At 29.1% G+C, this 16440-nt stretch overlaps 2 protein-coding genes across 5 annotated transcripts; both read right to left on the reverse strand.

The window, feature by feature from the left end:
- Positions 1 to 56: 56 nt before the first annotated feature.
- On the reverse strand, positions 57 to 3401 carry LOC107430581 (uncharacterized). 2 transcript variants are annotated; one of them, XM_016041431.4, is made up of 6 exons: positions 3248 to 3401; positions 2862 to 2935; positions 2709 to 2778; positions 1435 to 1544; positions 541 to 655; positions 57 to 406 (listed from the first exon to the last, which is right to left on the reverse strand). In XM_016041431.4, exons 2-6 carry the CDS (start codon positions 2923 to 2925, stop codon positions 322 to 324), a joined length of 444 nt encoding a protein of 147 aa, XP_015896917.3. In that variant the 5' UTR covers positions 2926 to 2935; positions 3248 to 3401; the 3' UTR covers positions 57 to 321. The 2 variants fall into 2 exon arrangements, with proteins under 2 accessions (XP_015896917.3, XP_015896916.3); XM_016041430.4 differs by lacking the exon at positions 3248 to 3401 and having other exon boundaries at positions 2862 to 3185.
- A 2695-nt stretch (positions 3402 to 6096) lies between these two features.
- Positions 6097 to 11029, reverse strand: LOC107430580 (pectin acetylesterase 8). 3 transcript variants are annotated; one of them, XM_048463783.2, is made up of 13 exons: positions 10871 to 11029; positions 9550 to 9671; positions 9315 to 9397; positions 8880 to 9009; positions 8606 to 8685; positions 8392 to 8478; positions 8185 to 8309; positions 8035 to 8095; positions 7752 to 7805; positions 7591 to 7668; positions 7277 to 7382; positions 6654 to 6799; positions 6097 to 6479 (listed from the first exon to the last, which is right to left on the reverse strand). In XM_048463783.2, exons 2-13 carry the CDS (start codon positions 9668 to 9670, stop codon positions 6354 to 6356), a joined length of 1197 nt encoding a protein of 398 aa, XP_048319740.2. In that variant the 5' UTR covers position 9671; positions 10871 to 11029; the 3' UTR covers positions 6097 to 6353. The 3 variants fall into 3 exon arrangements, with proteins under 3 accessions (XP_048319740.2, XP_048319741.2, XP_048319742.2); XM_048463784.2 differs by having other exon boundaries at positions 10852 to 11002; XM_048463785.2 differs by lacking the exon at positions 10871 to 11029 and adding an exon at positions 10307 to 10517.
- Positions 11030 to 16440: the final 5411 nt, after the last annotated feature.

Below are 16440 nucleotides of genomic sequence, written 5' to 3' on the forward strand. Positions count from 1 at the left end.
GTTTGCTTTGGTTAAAATTGCAACCCAACACAGAACAAAAACTTAAAAAGCATCGATGCATGAAAAACATAATCAGGGGTTAAATTCATTTCTTCCATCAGTCACGTTATAGCTTCATTTGTGACTAGGAAAAATCACATACAGTACAAATCAAGGAAAAGAAAAAGAAAAAAAAAAAAAAAAAAACACATCTGACTATATTCCTTATCATGATTAATGATGGTGATGACTACAACTGCATCAAAATTGAGGATAAACAATAGAAAAATTAATCAAACACAAAAAAGAGTGAATACAATCACATAATAGATGAAAACATGGTTATAGATTTCTTCGACACAATTGTGATGCAAACTGATCAACTGCACTCATAGCGCGAGATGCTGAGCCAATAGAACCATCATACCTGTTATGAAAAAGGATTTAAACACCTAAACAATGTATTGACTTCCTCATGCTACACATAACGTAGATTCTCATTCCTAAACCTTGTTTTGGAAGTCTGCTTTAAAGCAAATTTAAACATATTAGTGTACTTACAGTGCAACCAAGATAAATGCTGCTGTTTGCATAACAATAGCACCTTCACCAGCAGGCTTTGATGTGTTCATGCACCTTGCGCAAAACCAATTCTCATGAATTGAAGTGATAATATCTGTCATTAAAATTAAAAACAATGAACTTTGTAGCAATTTAAAACATTAAAAAGAACAATATATATTCAGCAAACCACAATCTGAAAAGTACTGTACTCTCACCATAAAACTAGGAAATATGAAATGCGAAAGAGTACTTGGCCTCGACTTAGTTTTCCTTGCAAGCAATGTTTTAAAATTATTTATTTATAGAAAACATGTTTTACAATCCTCATGAGCTGAGAATATTCACTCTATTTTGGTTACGACCCTCTGCTTTTTGGATCAGAATGTTCAGCGTACAACTAAATAGTATTCAATAAAGATTCAAAATACTTAGGACTATGTAGCAGAGAAATTTTATCACCAGCTCAAGTAATGGAAATACTGATTGTGGAGACAGGTGAAGATGAAGAAGCAAACAGCATAAGCTGCAGAAACTACAAAACTGTAATTTGCCTCCTTAGAAACAAGCACATGCCTTAGACTCTAAGACAACATGTTCAGCAAATCCTCATCTATTGAGAAGGATATTCAATCCATATGGTTGGACCAAAATGTTCAGTGCATGGTTGGATAATATTCACTAAAGAATTGAAACACCAAGGTGTAGGTACAGGAGAAAGTCAAGCCTGTCTCAAGTAATTGCAATATTGATTGTAGAGACAGGTGAAAATGCAGAAGACCTAATTAAATGATAAAGCAACATGCCCCACCAATGAAAGCAAACAAAACTTAGCATTAAAACTACAGGTTGCATCCAAACTAAAGCTTACATTAAATTTTCAAAAATACTTACATTGATTTAACCCAATAATGAAGCTCTCTGTCTGGATCTTGTCACCTTTGATAAAATCCATAAAATGGGCCAACTCAATGGGTGTTACTTTTATTCCTTCTTGTGCTGCACTGTATCAATCAGCAACCTTCAATAGCAGTAATTCAAAACAAACAAAATGATAAAGATGAACCAAAATAGACATTCTCTTGCGATTAGTCAAGCACTCAGAGAAATATGCAAACGACTCACCACCACTAAAGAAAAGAAAAGTTCATTATTAGCTACAGACCTACAGTGATGAAATGAAGATCATTATTGACCATAGGAATATATTCACAGGCACATATTTCTTAAGAAGTCCATAACATAACTCCATACCAGAAATCCAAATTTAAAAACAATTCAATCATTTTTAGACTGGAAGAGATAAATGGGTTTTGATGATATATGACGTACCCTGTGGAAGAGATAAAAAAGTATATATGCTCTTGATTAAGTAAAGAAATCAACAGCATATCAGTCACACATACAGGGCAGTTAGAAGAGACCATTCAACGATGTTACCATATTATATTATGCTTAATTTATCTCCATTACCAATAAGTGATCAATCTCCAGCTCATGACGCTTGCAAATTACACGGGTGGGAAATTATTTAATCGGTACTTGGTAATCAGGAAGAATGGCTAAGTTCAGTAATTTTTAGGCACAAAAATTCCAAACCACTCTGAAGCTGGGATGACAAAAGAATTCTTAAGATTCCAATTTTGCTCCAATGCACCCATCTTAGTACATCACATACCATTGCTCCTTCTAAACCGGATTTTTCGACCTCTATATAATCCATGGATTTGTCAAAAAGGTCAGAATACGCAGAAAGCTCAAAGAATTAATTCATACCCAGCGATAGAAAGAAATACAAAATAAGGAAGATATTAATTGATTTGAATAGATCATGATATCTCTCAAGCTAGACAAACAGTAAAGTATTATTTTGGTCTCTGTCTATGTAGGAACTAGTTGGGTTTGAAGATTCAAATTCATTGGCATTACTTCATAGGGAGTTTGTATACCCCCTACCCTACATTACAGACAATATATTTCACAAAAATCATCGTCGGAACACCACATCTGTCCTCTCTAATTTAGCAAGCATGAATTTTTTATAAAAGATTCCATTTACTAAAAAGAATTAACTTTAAATTACAACACCACTAAATCTTTTATTGATAACAGCATTATACATGACAAATAATACAAAAAAAAGCAAAGTTAGTTCCAATTTCACTTACATGGTGGACAGCAATCGAGACGGTCCGGTTGGATCATAGTTGATTAGAAGAGCAGCTTTCAATGGCTCAACTACATGATTTTAATACAAAAAGCCAAAATCTTTAAATACCCAAATCTTTCATTGAAAATTTGAGAAGCAAGAGCTTGCTTACCAGAAGAGCCAATATTGACAGAAGCCCACTTGTCCCAAGCTTTATTTACAAAACTCCAATCCATTGCGACCTTACTGAAATTGCAAATAAATTTATATAATCCTCTGTTTGTTGATGTAAAAACCAACAAAAGAAACATTTAAGCAAGCGATTTTGTATTCTGATTATACTGGTTTTTCATCTCTCTGCATTTTCTCAGCAACCAAACCCGTCATGTAAAATCAAAACCTTTTTTTTTTTTTTTTTTTTTTTTGCTTGACTAAACTAATAATAATATAATAATAAAACCTAAAAGCCGCCCGTTTGGTTGCCGAGAAAATGTGGGGAAAGTGAAAGAAATAGTCGCATACATGTAGAAAAGAAGTATAAGATAAAGGAAGTAAAACCTTCAACTGTAAACCTCCTTTGGCAGAGACAATCGAATATCGAAACCTCCTCTCTAATTGCATAAAGGGGTTATTTTCTATAGAATTTCTCAGAATTAGAATATATATATATTGTAATCACCCAAAAAAAGAAAATTTGATTTCATTTGTAAAAATTCGTGTTATTGCCTTACCATGTTCTTCTATTTTCTTCTTTAATTTCCTATATTTACCCTTTTAATTTGATTTTAAAAGGTTATAGAAAATTTTTATTTATTTATTTGTTTTATCCATAGAATCATTTTTAACGGGTGTCCTACCATTTGCATTTTTGCATATTGCAAATGAACATCTGCAATTTTATTTTATATAAATTTTTGATATTGATATTCAAATTCGAATTATTATCAAATGCAAATATTTATTATTTTGATAATTCTGCAAAAATAACATTGAGTTGATTTTTTTTTTTTTCTTTAGCAAATGGAATTGAAAGTTAAAGGAAGCATAAAATCTTTCTAACTGCATTTAATTTTTTTATTAATGTAAGATCTTTTTCAATGTGGCCAACATACAAAGTTTATATCTCGATATGAACAAGAATGTTGAAAATTTAAAATATAAAAATATTAAAAAATAACAAATATCGATAAAAATATTTAAAAAAATAAAAAAATTTATTAAAATTTTAAGATTAATTTATTTAACCAATCAATTATCAATCTAACTATAAAATTATTAAAATAATTAAATAAATATTATAATTTTTAATTAATTAATTTATAATAAATAATAATAATTATAAATAAATTATTATTAATAAAAATATATAAAAATATATATTTGATAAAATTATTTATTAATTAAGATATATAAAATAATTATTACAATTATATTATATTTTATAAATATCATTCTAATGCCATATAGAATTTTTTATTGGTCTTTTTTTATTTTTATTTTGAAATATAAAATATAAAAAGTAATTATTAAAAATGTATCTTCATGATAAGTTTCCATATAATTATTTATATGCTAACCATATGGATCTTATATTAAATGTTGTTACTCTTAATGTCTAGTATAATATATTTCATATCCTTTTATTTGTTTAATATTATTAATTTGAATACCATCAATATCAATTATTTACAATATTGTATTTTTATTTTTTTATTTTATGTCATTATTTTTTCATTCTTATAGAGTCAATTATTAATTTATAATTATAAGATTCTAATAAATCATTTATTTTCATATTATTATTTTATATTATTATTTTTTATCTTTATATAATCAACTATTAACTTTATTAAGCAACAAAACCTATCAAATTATTCAATATAATACACTGTGTTTTACTTATATCAGTAAATATTTGAAAACAATTAAAAAGTTGTTAATTTAATAAAAAGAAAATACTAAACATCAATAATAATATTTTATGAATTCTTTTTGATAACAAATTTTTTAAAAAAAAAATTATAGATACTTTCAAAATTTTTATGAAAATTTTGAAATTTTTTATATAAATTATGGATTTTTTAATTAAATGGTTAAGGATTTAGTATAGATATTTTGAAAAAAAAAATTATAAAAATTTCAATAGATATTATGAAAATTTTATTTGTTTTCATTTTAACATCAATTTCCTTTTCATCCTTTAAAAAAATTGAAATTTTGACAAAATTTTAGCAAAAAAAATCAATTTTTGAAATTTTGCCAATGAATATGATCTTTTTCTTCTTCTTTTTTTTCCCTAACCAGAGAAGCTCCCATTTCTTTTATTATGAAAGGTTTTTAAATAACAAAAATTAAAATTGTCACATCCCCTAAAGATTTTTGGATTTAAATCCAAATAAAAATTGTTAATGCTTTCAATAGTTAAACAGTAGTAGCATAAGCATCTTTCATTTAGTTAAAATCTGGAGCTCGATAAATATTATGCATATATATATATATATATATTGTAGTATAATTTATTAAAAATGGGCTTTATTACTTGATTAAAATCTTCTTCTAAGAAATCAATATCTCAATGCAACTTTATCGCACCTAGAAGAGTCATAAGGCGGCCCACTTTCAAAACAGGAGGTCTAGGCTAAAAAAAGTCTCTCATTAAGGTGTGTATATCTATATATATATATATATATATATATATATATATATAGTAATTTTACGGTGCAGTCCAGATTAAAAAAAATCTTTTATTAAAGATAGGATATCAAAGATCTTTGTAATATATATATATATATATATATAGTAATTTTACGGTGCAGTCCAGATTAAAAAAAATCTTTTATTAAGGATAGGATATCAAAGATCTTTGTAATATATATATATATATATAGAGCAGTTTTAACGATGTAGTCCACATGTGGACACATCAAAGCTGATGTTTTTTAATACTTTTTGAAAAAAATAATCGAAAACTGTTTTTTTTTTTTTTTTTTAAAATATCGATTTTAATGTGGTCCGTATATGGACCGTACGCACCATAAAAATTTCTTATATATATATATATACATATATATAAATAGAGTCATTCTACAGTCAAGACCGTCCGGATAAAATTTTATGCAGACCCGTAAAAAGCAAACACTACACAAGAAAAAAACATCGGCTTTTCTCTTAGGAGAAAATCAGACCTTACACAAAAAAAACATCAACTTCTTTGAAAAACGCTGATTTTGCATCAACTTTGCTCCAAGTGCGCATGAAACTTCATCTGGTCGATCCTGACTATAGAATTTCTTTATATAAATATATTAGGTATATATATTTGGAAGAAAAAAAAAGAAAAAAAAAAAAAGGAACACCTATTATTATTCCATTGAATTTTGATCATCTCCAAAGAACACAAGAAGTACTAGAATAAAGATGGAAATGAAGGAATTTTATTGGGGAATATTTTAGTTAATACATAAACAATGAAAAACAAGCAGCAACAGCACACAGGTTCGGTACTGCAAAGGTGGTCTTTCACTTATTTGGTAGACTTGATCAATACTTCTGACTTTTTTTTTTTTTTCATTTTGTTTTTAATCTTATCCAATCACATTTAATCTTTCAATGTATCTAATAAATAATGATATACTCTCACACAAAATGATTCTACTACTCTAGTCTAGTCTAGGTGTTCATTTGAATCGAAAACACGGTTATGGCAGGTTGGGTTGCAAGGGTAAGGACAATCTATCTTCATGAAAGGACTTCGATCATAATACCAGTCTCCAACTGCCTTTGCAATTGTCTGCAGAAACAGAATTGTCAAAAACCCAAAAGAAAAAAATTACATTTTTATGTAGTCATAAAAAATCTTAAAAAAATAAAAAAAAATAGTTTTATGAGAAATATTTTAAAAGCAATTAATTCTATAATGAAGAAACAGATAAATTTAGAGATAGAAGAGTGGCTGGCCACTTACAGTTTTGCCCAGCACTGGTGAGTCATCTCTTAACCATGTTTCCTGCATTTCAGTTTGGCAGTGAGCATAGCATGAGTCTATGAATAGTCCTTTAGATGTCGAGGTGCTAAGTCCACTGATTGCACTTAAAAACTGCACCCTGAATTCTGAAAATGAATGCCAAGATAACATCCTTAGTAAGTCCCTGATCTTTTACTCATCATCAATGTAAGCCTTTATGGAAACAGCAGAGCTAGAAAAATTTATATATAAACTAGTTCTTAATTGTTTCTTGCAGACCATGACTCATTTATCCATGCAGTTCTTTTATCTGCTGAGGTGGGCAAAGCGATGATTTATCGAATTGTTTAGTTTGTCTTAAAGGATTAGAGGCCCTTTCACCCTTTCAGAAAATGCTAAGAACTTCCAAAAAGGAAAAAAATTTCTCAAAAACTTAAAAGATCCAATGCGGTTCAATTTGAGCATAGACAAATGAGAAGAGCCCAGGTAACAAGGAAGCATTGAGGTGTTATTTGGTAATTATGAAACATGAGCTGAATTCATTCCTACTCACACGGCTTTCAAAAGGTTGCGAACTATGGACTGCATGTAGAGTAGGCATAAAAGTGTTATTTGGTAATCACCTTGCATGGTTTTGAGTTGAACTGGTGAGCAGTTTTTTACATCAATCTTGCAACTGTGCCAGGTCCCATGAGGATCCGCAACACCAGGCGCCAAAATGTTCTTTATCTGTATGAATACAGTTTAAGGTATCAGAGAGAGATATGGATAGATTAATTAGGCCTAATTAAATGCCAGCAAAAGACAAATGAAAGTAGGCACGTTTTATTCTTCTACGGCAAAAAACTAGAGCTTTTAGAAAAAATTTCTGCACATTACATCAAAGTAGAAATCATTGATACGATCACTAGGCCTAACAAAATTAAAATAAGCTCACCTGCCATGAATCATAGGCTGCATTTACAAAAAATATCGGTGTCTGGATTTGTGGAGCCACATTTTGCGGGAAGAAGCACTGCAATATTGAAACAAACAATCATTACCATTGAAGATGAAAAGATTAAAGAGTAAAATATTATACCTCATGGAGACACTTACCAAGCCTGGACTCAATCTGGAAGTACATGACGCAGGCAAATTCTTCGCTGAACTCTTCAAGGGGGAAAAAAAAAAAAAAAAAATTACAATCAGATTTCGGAGTTAAAATCATCATAAGAAGACTCCAAATAAATAATTAAGATCTCTTTTCCTTTTCAGAAGAAACTGAAGAAATAAAAGGAGAAACAGGATTATACATAAATATCATAATTGATATCATAAAGCAGAAAAGAAAAATATATGAAAAGAAGGGGAAGGAAGGAGGGAGGGAAGAGAGATTTACATGTGTTGAAACAACTTCACTGTAAAAATTTTCAATGTGCTGCGCTCCAGAAACATCCTTTCTGTTATATAGTAGAAAAATTTTAAGCAGCTCTCAAAAGAAAGAAGGTTGTGGTAGCTAGAATAAAAAATACAATGAACATTTACTTACGCATTAATAAAATAACCAGCATCTGCAAGACATTTTACTTTAGTACTCAAAGGTAATAGCGAACGGAATCTATCACAATGCAGGATAGATGTCAATCCACCAGCAGAACAACCAGAAAGGATAGCCTGTAGTTAAAAGTTCTGATAAGTTATCATAAATGCAGATAAAAGAAGTATACAACTACACAACTCATTCAGCCAATCATACATTTTTAGCATTTTTCATTCCTTTTGCTAATAAATCCTCAATGATGGCAACAAACACCCTTGCTCCTCTGAAGTGAAGATTGGTAGCCTGAAATATCATTATTCAAATTAAAACCTCATAGTAAAAGAACTATAAGAAATAAAAAGTTATAAAAATAAAAATAAAAATAAAAAAAAGAAGGAATTTTTACCATCTATTAATTTAATTAACTTACTGGGTTTACTGCTTCCACATCACCAGTGAATGATGCCCCATCACAATACCTCACCTTGATTCTATTCCAGTTGTAGAAGTCTGTCATTGGAAACAGAGTTTAAATTTGGTTAAAGGAATAGCTCTTGATAATTGAAGAACTTCATCTATTTTTACAAGATACAAAGTAGCGCCAAGACGAAATTTTGCCCTTGTTAAAAAGTCAAAGATGAAGACACTGTTGGAAATTTTGCTTCAGAAATAAAAGCAAAATACATGGATTATAAAAGTCATACCAGGATTAAATTTTTGTTTGTTGCTTAGCATCCCAGAAAATGCAACTTCCTTTACCATTAGCTTAGATGAACCTAATCGAGTCTTTGTACGGGCAAGGCAAGTTGTTACATTATTGCACCATCCTCCTCCCTAACAACCGAACCAATCCAAATAAGAGATTTGACAATTTCTTTCGGAAAGCTTTGATTGAAAAGTTAAACATTCAAAGGTCTTAAACATAACTTCATTACAGTTTTCAGCTTTCCCTTTTTCTTAAATCTGTAAAAAACCATTATGCTTTCTTTCATTTCAAGGTGGAATAGAAAGATAGAGAAATGATATTCTAAGTTTCAGTACCTTCTCTCTCTCTCCTTTTATTGTCTTTTTTTTTTTTTAATTATTTTTTTTTAATAGGTGAAAGAAATTGCTATATGATCTGTTAGAAAAGAACAAACCTCGATGTGAACCAACCAATTGTTGATTCCAGCACCAAATCCCTCACTAAAGTGATAAGCTGGTGGGCTTCCATCCAAACAAACTGTTCAATACATTGAAACTTTACATAAGCAATAAAGAAAATACTGAAAATTTGTTTTGAGTGAATGCATGAAAGATGTTATTACAGGCAAAATCCAACATCAGAAAAAGACTAGATATTAGTTAAGATACTGGTACAGCAATATTTCTCACCAGCTCCTTTGGCTACCGCACTCTGGACATAAGTGATTCCCACAGGAATGCCTTCCGCTTTCAGCAATACCAGTAAACATACGAAAAGGCTTAACCATTGACCTAATCTTGTATTGACCATTCTGCATGTACACACACACACACACACATATATATATATTAGCAATTAACACACTAAACTACTCGCAAAAGGAAATGAAGACAAAGTAAAACAGAAGATTAAATTTGGGTATGAGCACCACTAATAAGTAAGAAATCACCAATAAGACCAAAACTAGAACAAATAGATCACTGAAAAAAAAAAGAGAGAAGCCAGAATAATATACTCCATAAGTTTTCCACCGAAGAAAAGAAGATTATATTACATTCAACCCAAATGATTATCCAAAACATTCATGAGTCTCAACCAACAAGACCACAAATCTTACTAGTAGTAACGAGCAGAGTAATGAACAAAACTAGTTTGTCTTCTCAAATTGAATCCAATTACCTCGACTTTAAGAACTGGACTACTCATGCTCATAGTCATACCTCAATGGGAAATCTTAAATTGTAAAATCATGAGCAGAAAATAATTTGAAAGCAAATAAATTAATATAAAAGAAAAAAGGGATGTGAAAGAAAAAAAAAAAGTTGAACTTTTTGCGAGAGAAAATGAAAAAGGAAAACAGAGCAAGCATTTTTAAAACTATCAATTATCAGCAAAGCTATTTACATATACCGTAATCACAGAATTCTAAGGTGAAAACACATTTACCTATCATCTTAGAATCTACAGAAGGAACAGAAAACATAATAAAAACAAAAAAAATCACGACGATTGTGAGCAATGAACGATGTATCTACAATCAATGGGTTTCTCAGGAAAAAACCATAACCAAAATCAGAAATACGTTAAATCCAAATCAGATATTGCAATCTAAACTCAACCAATAAAAAACCCATATTCTGTATTGCTAGATGTATAGTACTAGCTAGCTTTCCTACAATAGAAATCCCCATAATATATATATATATATATATATATATTTTTGGTAAATAATCCCCATAAAATATATTGTTTAAACATTAAGGAAAACTAAATAATAAACTATATTATAGATAAAATATATTATACATACATAAACACATAAAAACACACTCCTATATATATACACACAAACTATATCATAAGAAGCAGCTAGCTAGCCTCATTAAAACACAAAAAGAAAGGAAAAAAAAAAAAAATCATAACCATAGACATTCTTCCTAAGCTCACCCACATTTAGCAGAAAAAGATATAAGAAGATTAGAATAGCTCACCAAAACCACTATTTCGTACCTGAATGAAAAATGAAGAAAGAAAGAAAATCTGAAAGAAGGACTCAATGGGAATGAAACCCAGTTCAAGACAATGGCTACTTAAGCACAAAGCAATGCTCAGCTTCTGGTTTTGGGAAATGGTGGGGACCCAAAAATAAGGAAAACCAAAAAAAAAAAAAAAAAAAAAAAAAAGAGTAAAATAGATGCCGTGGAAAAGTATAAAGACGAAGTGCTTTATATACAATACAAAAGTGCTTTTTTTTTAATTTACTTTTTTTGTTTTTATTTTTATTTTTATATTTTTTTGAGCTCGCGAAATTACAGCTCTTCCAGTTTTCAGCACCCGGAAAGCGAAGAACCCAATAGCCGACACTTATTCGAACCCCAAAAAAATAATTAATAAAAAGTAAAAAAAATAAATAAAAATATGAAATACTAACCAGTTGGGTCATTTTGGTGACCCGACCCGAATAGGCAAAGCCACAGCCAGCTGCAAAGCAAAAGCCCGCAAAGAATCTTATCGGTTCACGCGCTCGTTTTAAAACAGTAGCGGGTGGCACAGCTGAGGAAGAAACTACTTGGGCGCGTAGAGATTCCTCTTATGAATTAAAAGTTTCATTTTTTATTGGGCTTAATTCATATTAAGGAAAGTTACAATTATAAATTTTATACGGCTGAGCTGATCAATAATTGTAGGGTTAATTACATTTTTATGATCTTAATTATAATATCTATATATATATATATATATATTCACTTTATAAATTATGGTGTAGTCACACTGGCTTATAAATTACACTATTTGTTGTTTTTTTTAAATCATATTAAACTTATAAGTCCAAATTTCCAATGATTTTGTTATATTCATTTAACAAAAATTATAATAAGAATAATATTATCAGTCCAGCCACATATTTTGGTTAATTGAATTTAAAGCACATGACATGCCCCAGTTTAATTATTCTGAAAATAAAATGCAATATAAGGGACCGTAGAGCTTTCGTAGTTTAGAGCTTGCATTATTGAAACAGACTATGATGTTTTTTATGATCAGTAATACAATGTTATTTTATTTAAAAAGTGTATCAAATTTACAAAATCAACAAAGCAAGAAAAAATATAATTGTGATTTAATTTTTAAAATAAGATAACATGATGTTACTATTCGGCCAAAAATGAATATAGCAAAATGAAACATAAATCCTGACTCCTAATATCCTCTCTTTCTTTTTATTGCAAGTATATTAATGCCAAAAAAAAAAAAGTATATTAGTCATTTCACATAGAAAAAGTGTTAGATTTTCAAGATTTTTCCCCCTGCAAAAATCCCCTCAAAGAAAGAAAAAACAGACTGTAATTTATTGGACAAGAGTGAAAGCAAAGTGCAAGTAGAATACGTTTACCAATAAAAAAAAAAAAAAGCAAACTAAATCTAATCACACTATTAATTAACAACAGAAAATGACAGATAAAATTAAGTCAAATCCAAATAATTATTTAATATTTTTGGAATTATATTGGTGCAGAAGACAGCAGATCATGCATGGGGAACGTGAAGAAGTGGACCCCATTCTGAATTAAAGTGGGAAAGAGAAAGGTTGATGAAGGTTGAACAGGACACGTGATTGACGGTGATAAGTTAGGATAGTAGGGTCCACTGAAATTTTGTGTGCACCATGAACATGAGAGCACCAATCAATTATGCTTTTTTGTTTTTTTTTTGGTACATATAATTTTCATTAAATGTGGTTAAGCTGTCAATCACCTAAGTAGTCTACAGTTTCAAGTTTGAGGTTTGTTTCACTGGTCACCTATATTTATTTGTACATTGTATCTATTAAACGGACTAGATTGCACCCCATGAATTATTTTAATGACCAACATATCCCAATCTCCATGCACTGCAGAATCTGATTATGGGAAAAAAAAAAAGTTAAAAAGGAATTTTTCCAATATAAAAGAAATAAAAAAGGTCAAAGGAAACTTTAATTTTTATGATGACCCATTATTGAGATAGGTGGAGGGAGCATGTAAGAAAAGAGAAAATTTATTTCTATTTCTATTATTATTATTTGAATTAAACTTATTCTTTCAATATTTTTCCGCTCCAACCTGTTTTAAAAGTTTTCATTTTTTGAAATTCTTATTCTAAATGTTAGACACATGATATATATATATATATATATATATATATATGCCGCAATGAGCGCAAGCATCTACCATCTATTCAATATAGTTACATATAATTAACGTTAATTACACGTAATATGGGATGGTTGTCTCTAACAAAAACTGGCCACAATAATAAAATTGTTTATTTATATATAAGTAGATTATTTGTATATTTTATTGTTAGTATATTGTTTTAAATTTATTTTTTTTGGTAATAGTTTTAAATTTATTTATTGACATAAAAATAATATATATATATATATATATATAAATATATATCAAGTGAAACTCATACTGTTTGTCAAATATTATACTGCTAATGAAGTCACCATTGGTAATGGAAAACATTTATCTGGAAAAAAAAATAAATAAAACAACAAATTTTGAACTGAAAATGAGAGACAGTGTAATGAAGTAAAATGTTATAAGAGGCATGGGTGATTGCTTATAAATTAGGTGATATGGAAAAAAAAAAAAAAGGAAAAAATATATTAAGATTTATATATTTAATTTTGCAGTTTTCATTAGATTCATGTAATTTTATACAATCCATTGACCATAAGTGGTACGATTTATTTCTCTCATGGACTATATTAATATATGAAGGTAAAATTAGAGGTTTAAATAAATTTATATACAATTTTAATAAGTAGAATCTGGTTACAACTTAATCAAGTGATGCAAATTATGATAATATAATTTATTTTTTATGATCAGGAAATCTAGATATTCATAATTTCAAAATCAAATTTGTTGAGATTTTGGGAAACATGAACGATATTGATTCATTACAATATATCCCACCAAAACTAATAACAATATTGTTAACCTTTTTATTCATGTTCATGACATAATAATCATAATAATAATAGTAATTGGATAATCTTAAATTGATTATATCTATGTCTTGAGAAGTCATCTAATTTTTTTCTTTTTTTATATATATCGAAGGTATATATACAAAATTCAGATCATTATCAGAATAAATAGTTTTGCTATTGAATTGTCTTCACGTAAATGGCATATCACTTTAACATATTACAGTAGCATAATTAGCAAAATGCAATATGCCCAAATTATGTGGTCATTATCATATAACTCGAACTTATCTTGTATTCTTGTTTGACACGGTTGAGCTTTCGTAGGTGTCTTGTAGCAAGAAAGTCGAGTCATGGTAGGACTACAAGTCTTTTTGTAGAGTCGTTGTCTGTTTGTGACTTTTATCATACTTATCTGCTTTCTTTATTCCATTCGATTATTCTCGCTTCTCATTACAGAGCGCTATAACGTAGTAGTTATCCTTGTGATAAGTTATTCATTTATTATATAAGAATATGTGCCCATTGGCCATTGCCTAGCCAGTCGTTTGGACCAGTCATGATATCAAAGTTTTTTCTGCAACCTATATATGTGTTTTACTATCTATTTGTCACTATCATAACCACTAAAAAGAAAGTCATAATTATCGGAAAAAAGTGATCCTTAATATTTGCATTTAAATTGCCCTATTAACTATATAGGGTCCATCAATAATGAATAATATTAACGATTATGAATAACATTTTTTTTTGCCGTATCTTATAGGTTGAGACTCAATTAACATACGTTTTTGGCATCATATGTGCTTCAAATGGTTCAATTTACTAACGCCCAAAACAGTAAGAAGCTAAAGAGCCAATTATGCATTGAAGAATTCATGGGAATTTAAATGTGGGCTGTCGAATAAATTGTTTTTCCTTTTGTTCTCTAAATTCATCAACTTTATTCAACAAATTAGATAGCGCTTCATCTTAAACAAGAGCCAAGAGGGCCCTCCAATCACGAAACCACTAGTGTTTGGTCATCAAGAGAAAAGAACAGGTCGGTTTGCTGGTATTTTTTTTTTCTGTATATTCTTTTAATAGTCTTTCAACCACCAACTCTTTCCATGGTGCACTACAAGACAATTGCTATTGTAGGGATTAAATGGGAGATTTCGTGGATACTTAATCGATTTTTATTTTATTTTATTTTATTATATATATATATATATATATAAATATGTATTATATCATTTACAATATTTTTTCTTTTGACATCTTTTAAATTTGTAACTTTATAAATATAGATATAAAGGCATATGCTAACCTTACTCAGTTACATATTTAATCCCTTTTGTATTTAGTTAGTGACAGTTAGTGATATATAGAATCGGTTCACTTTGGCATATATAATTTTTATATTAAATAAATTAAATGTTAAATATTTAATGAAACTCCATACCACTTTACCACAATTATTATTATTATTATTATTATTTTATCAAATTTCAACTCATTACAACTAGTAATTTATCCAGCTTAAGGATTTTATCACACACTAAGTCTGCAAATACCACCTTTTTGATAACTGGGAGGAGAATTTTTTTTGAATTCAAAATTTGAGATTATCATCAATAATCATTGATATTTATTTATTAGTATTTTTTTTTTCTTTACTCTCGACCATGTCCCTTGTGTATATTCACTGCTACATCAGTCTTCTATATGTTTATCCAAATAATAATAATAATAATAATAATAATGGTTACTTCTATATTTGAATTAATATATAATATAGAAAACTAATATATATATATAGACTGTCCCTAGGGTCAATTATGTATATATATATATGTATATTCTTTTTGAAATTTTTTTGAAAGATGGTTCAATTATAATTATCGTAGCTTCCAATGGAAGATGGTTCAATTATAATTATCGTAGCTTCCAATGGAAAATGGTGCTAAAGCCATTCAAATATGTGTGTGAATTTTCTAGTTGTGATAAAGCCAGTGAGCGGTGGGCTATCTGGAATAAGTTGTTTTGCTTTGTGTTTTTTTATTCTCTTTCTTTCTGGGAAATTCATCAACTTTATTCTACGGATTAGAGGGAGCTACATCTTAGAGACTTAGATAAGAGCCAAGAGGGCCCTCCCTAGCTAAGCATCAACCACAGTCAACAAGCACAATGTTTGCGTACCTAGGGAAAAAAAAAATATGACAAATTAGAGTTTCATATTCTCAAATCAGTCTTTCTTTGATTCTGATAAGGTAATTATGGACCCTCAAGATTTTATATAAAAACCCGCATCATTCGTACATAGCACTTGCCACGTATGAGAAGGAAAAAAAAAATTCAATCAAGTTTTAAGAAGATCCTTTCACAAAAAGGCAAAAAACCAAGAAAAAAAAAGGGAAGTTTTAAAGCATCCAATTAACCACTAATAATAATTACTGGTGGTTCTCATACAAATTCTCTGAGTTGTTATTTTCTATAGACTTTGTATGAGTTGATTGATTCTCTCTTTTTATTTCTCTATATTTTGAGGTTTTTTTTTTTTGTCCAAAAAGTTTTTGGGGATTTTGGCAATGTGGAATTTTGAGTTTCTAAATCTTTG

Source organism: Ziziphus jujuba, chromosome 6 (genome assembly GCF_031755915.1).
Source record: "Ziziphus jujuba cultivar Dongzao chromosome 6, ASM3175591v1".
NCBI lineage: Eukaryota > Viridiplantae > Streptophyta > Magnoliopsida > Rosales > Rhamnaceae > Ziziphus > Ziziphus jujuba.

Bases quoted from the DNA above. Each gene is read 5' to 3' on its own strand.
- LOC107430580 (XM_048463783.2), bottom strand. From the start codon at position 9,670: ATGGTCAATACAAGATTAGGTCAATGGTTAAGCCTTTTCGTATGTTTA. The intron at 8,310-8,391 runs GTATGATTGGCT...TTTTAACTACAG, and splicing joins GAATGAAAAATGCTAAAAAT to GCTATCCTTTCTGGTTGTTC. The intron at 6,480-6,653 runs GTAAGTGGCCAG...CTGTTTCTGCAG, and splicing joins CACCAGTGCTGGGCAAAACT to ACAATTGCAAAGGCAGTTGG.
- LOC107430581 (XM_016041430.4), bottom strand. From the start codon at position 3,000: ATGTTTCTTTTGTTGGTTTTTACATCAACAAACAGAGGATTATATAAA. The intron at 1,545-2,708 runs GTAAGTGAAATT...TGATTGATACAG, and splicing joins TCTCGATTGCTGTCCACCAT to TGCAGCACAAGAAGGAATAA. The intron at 407-540 runs GTAAGTACACTA...TTTTCATAACAG, and splicing joins GCATTTATCTTGGTTGCACT to GTATGATGGTTCTATTGGCT.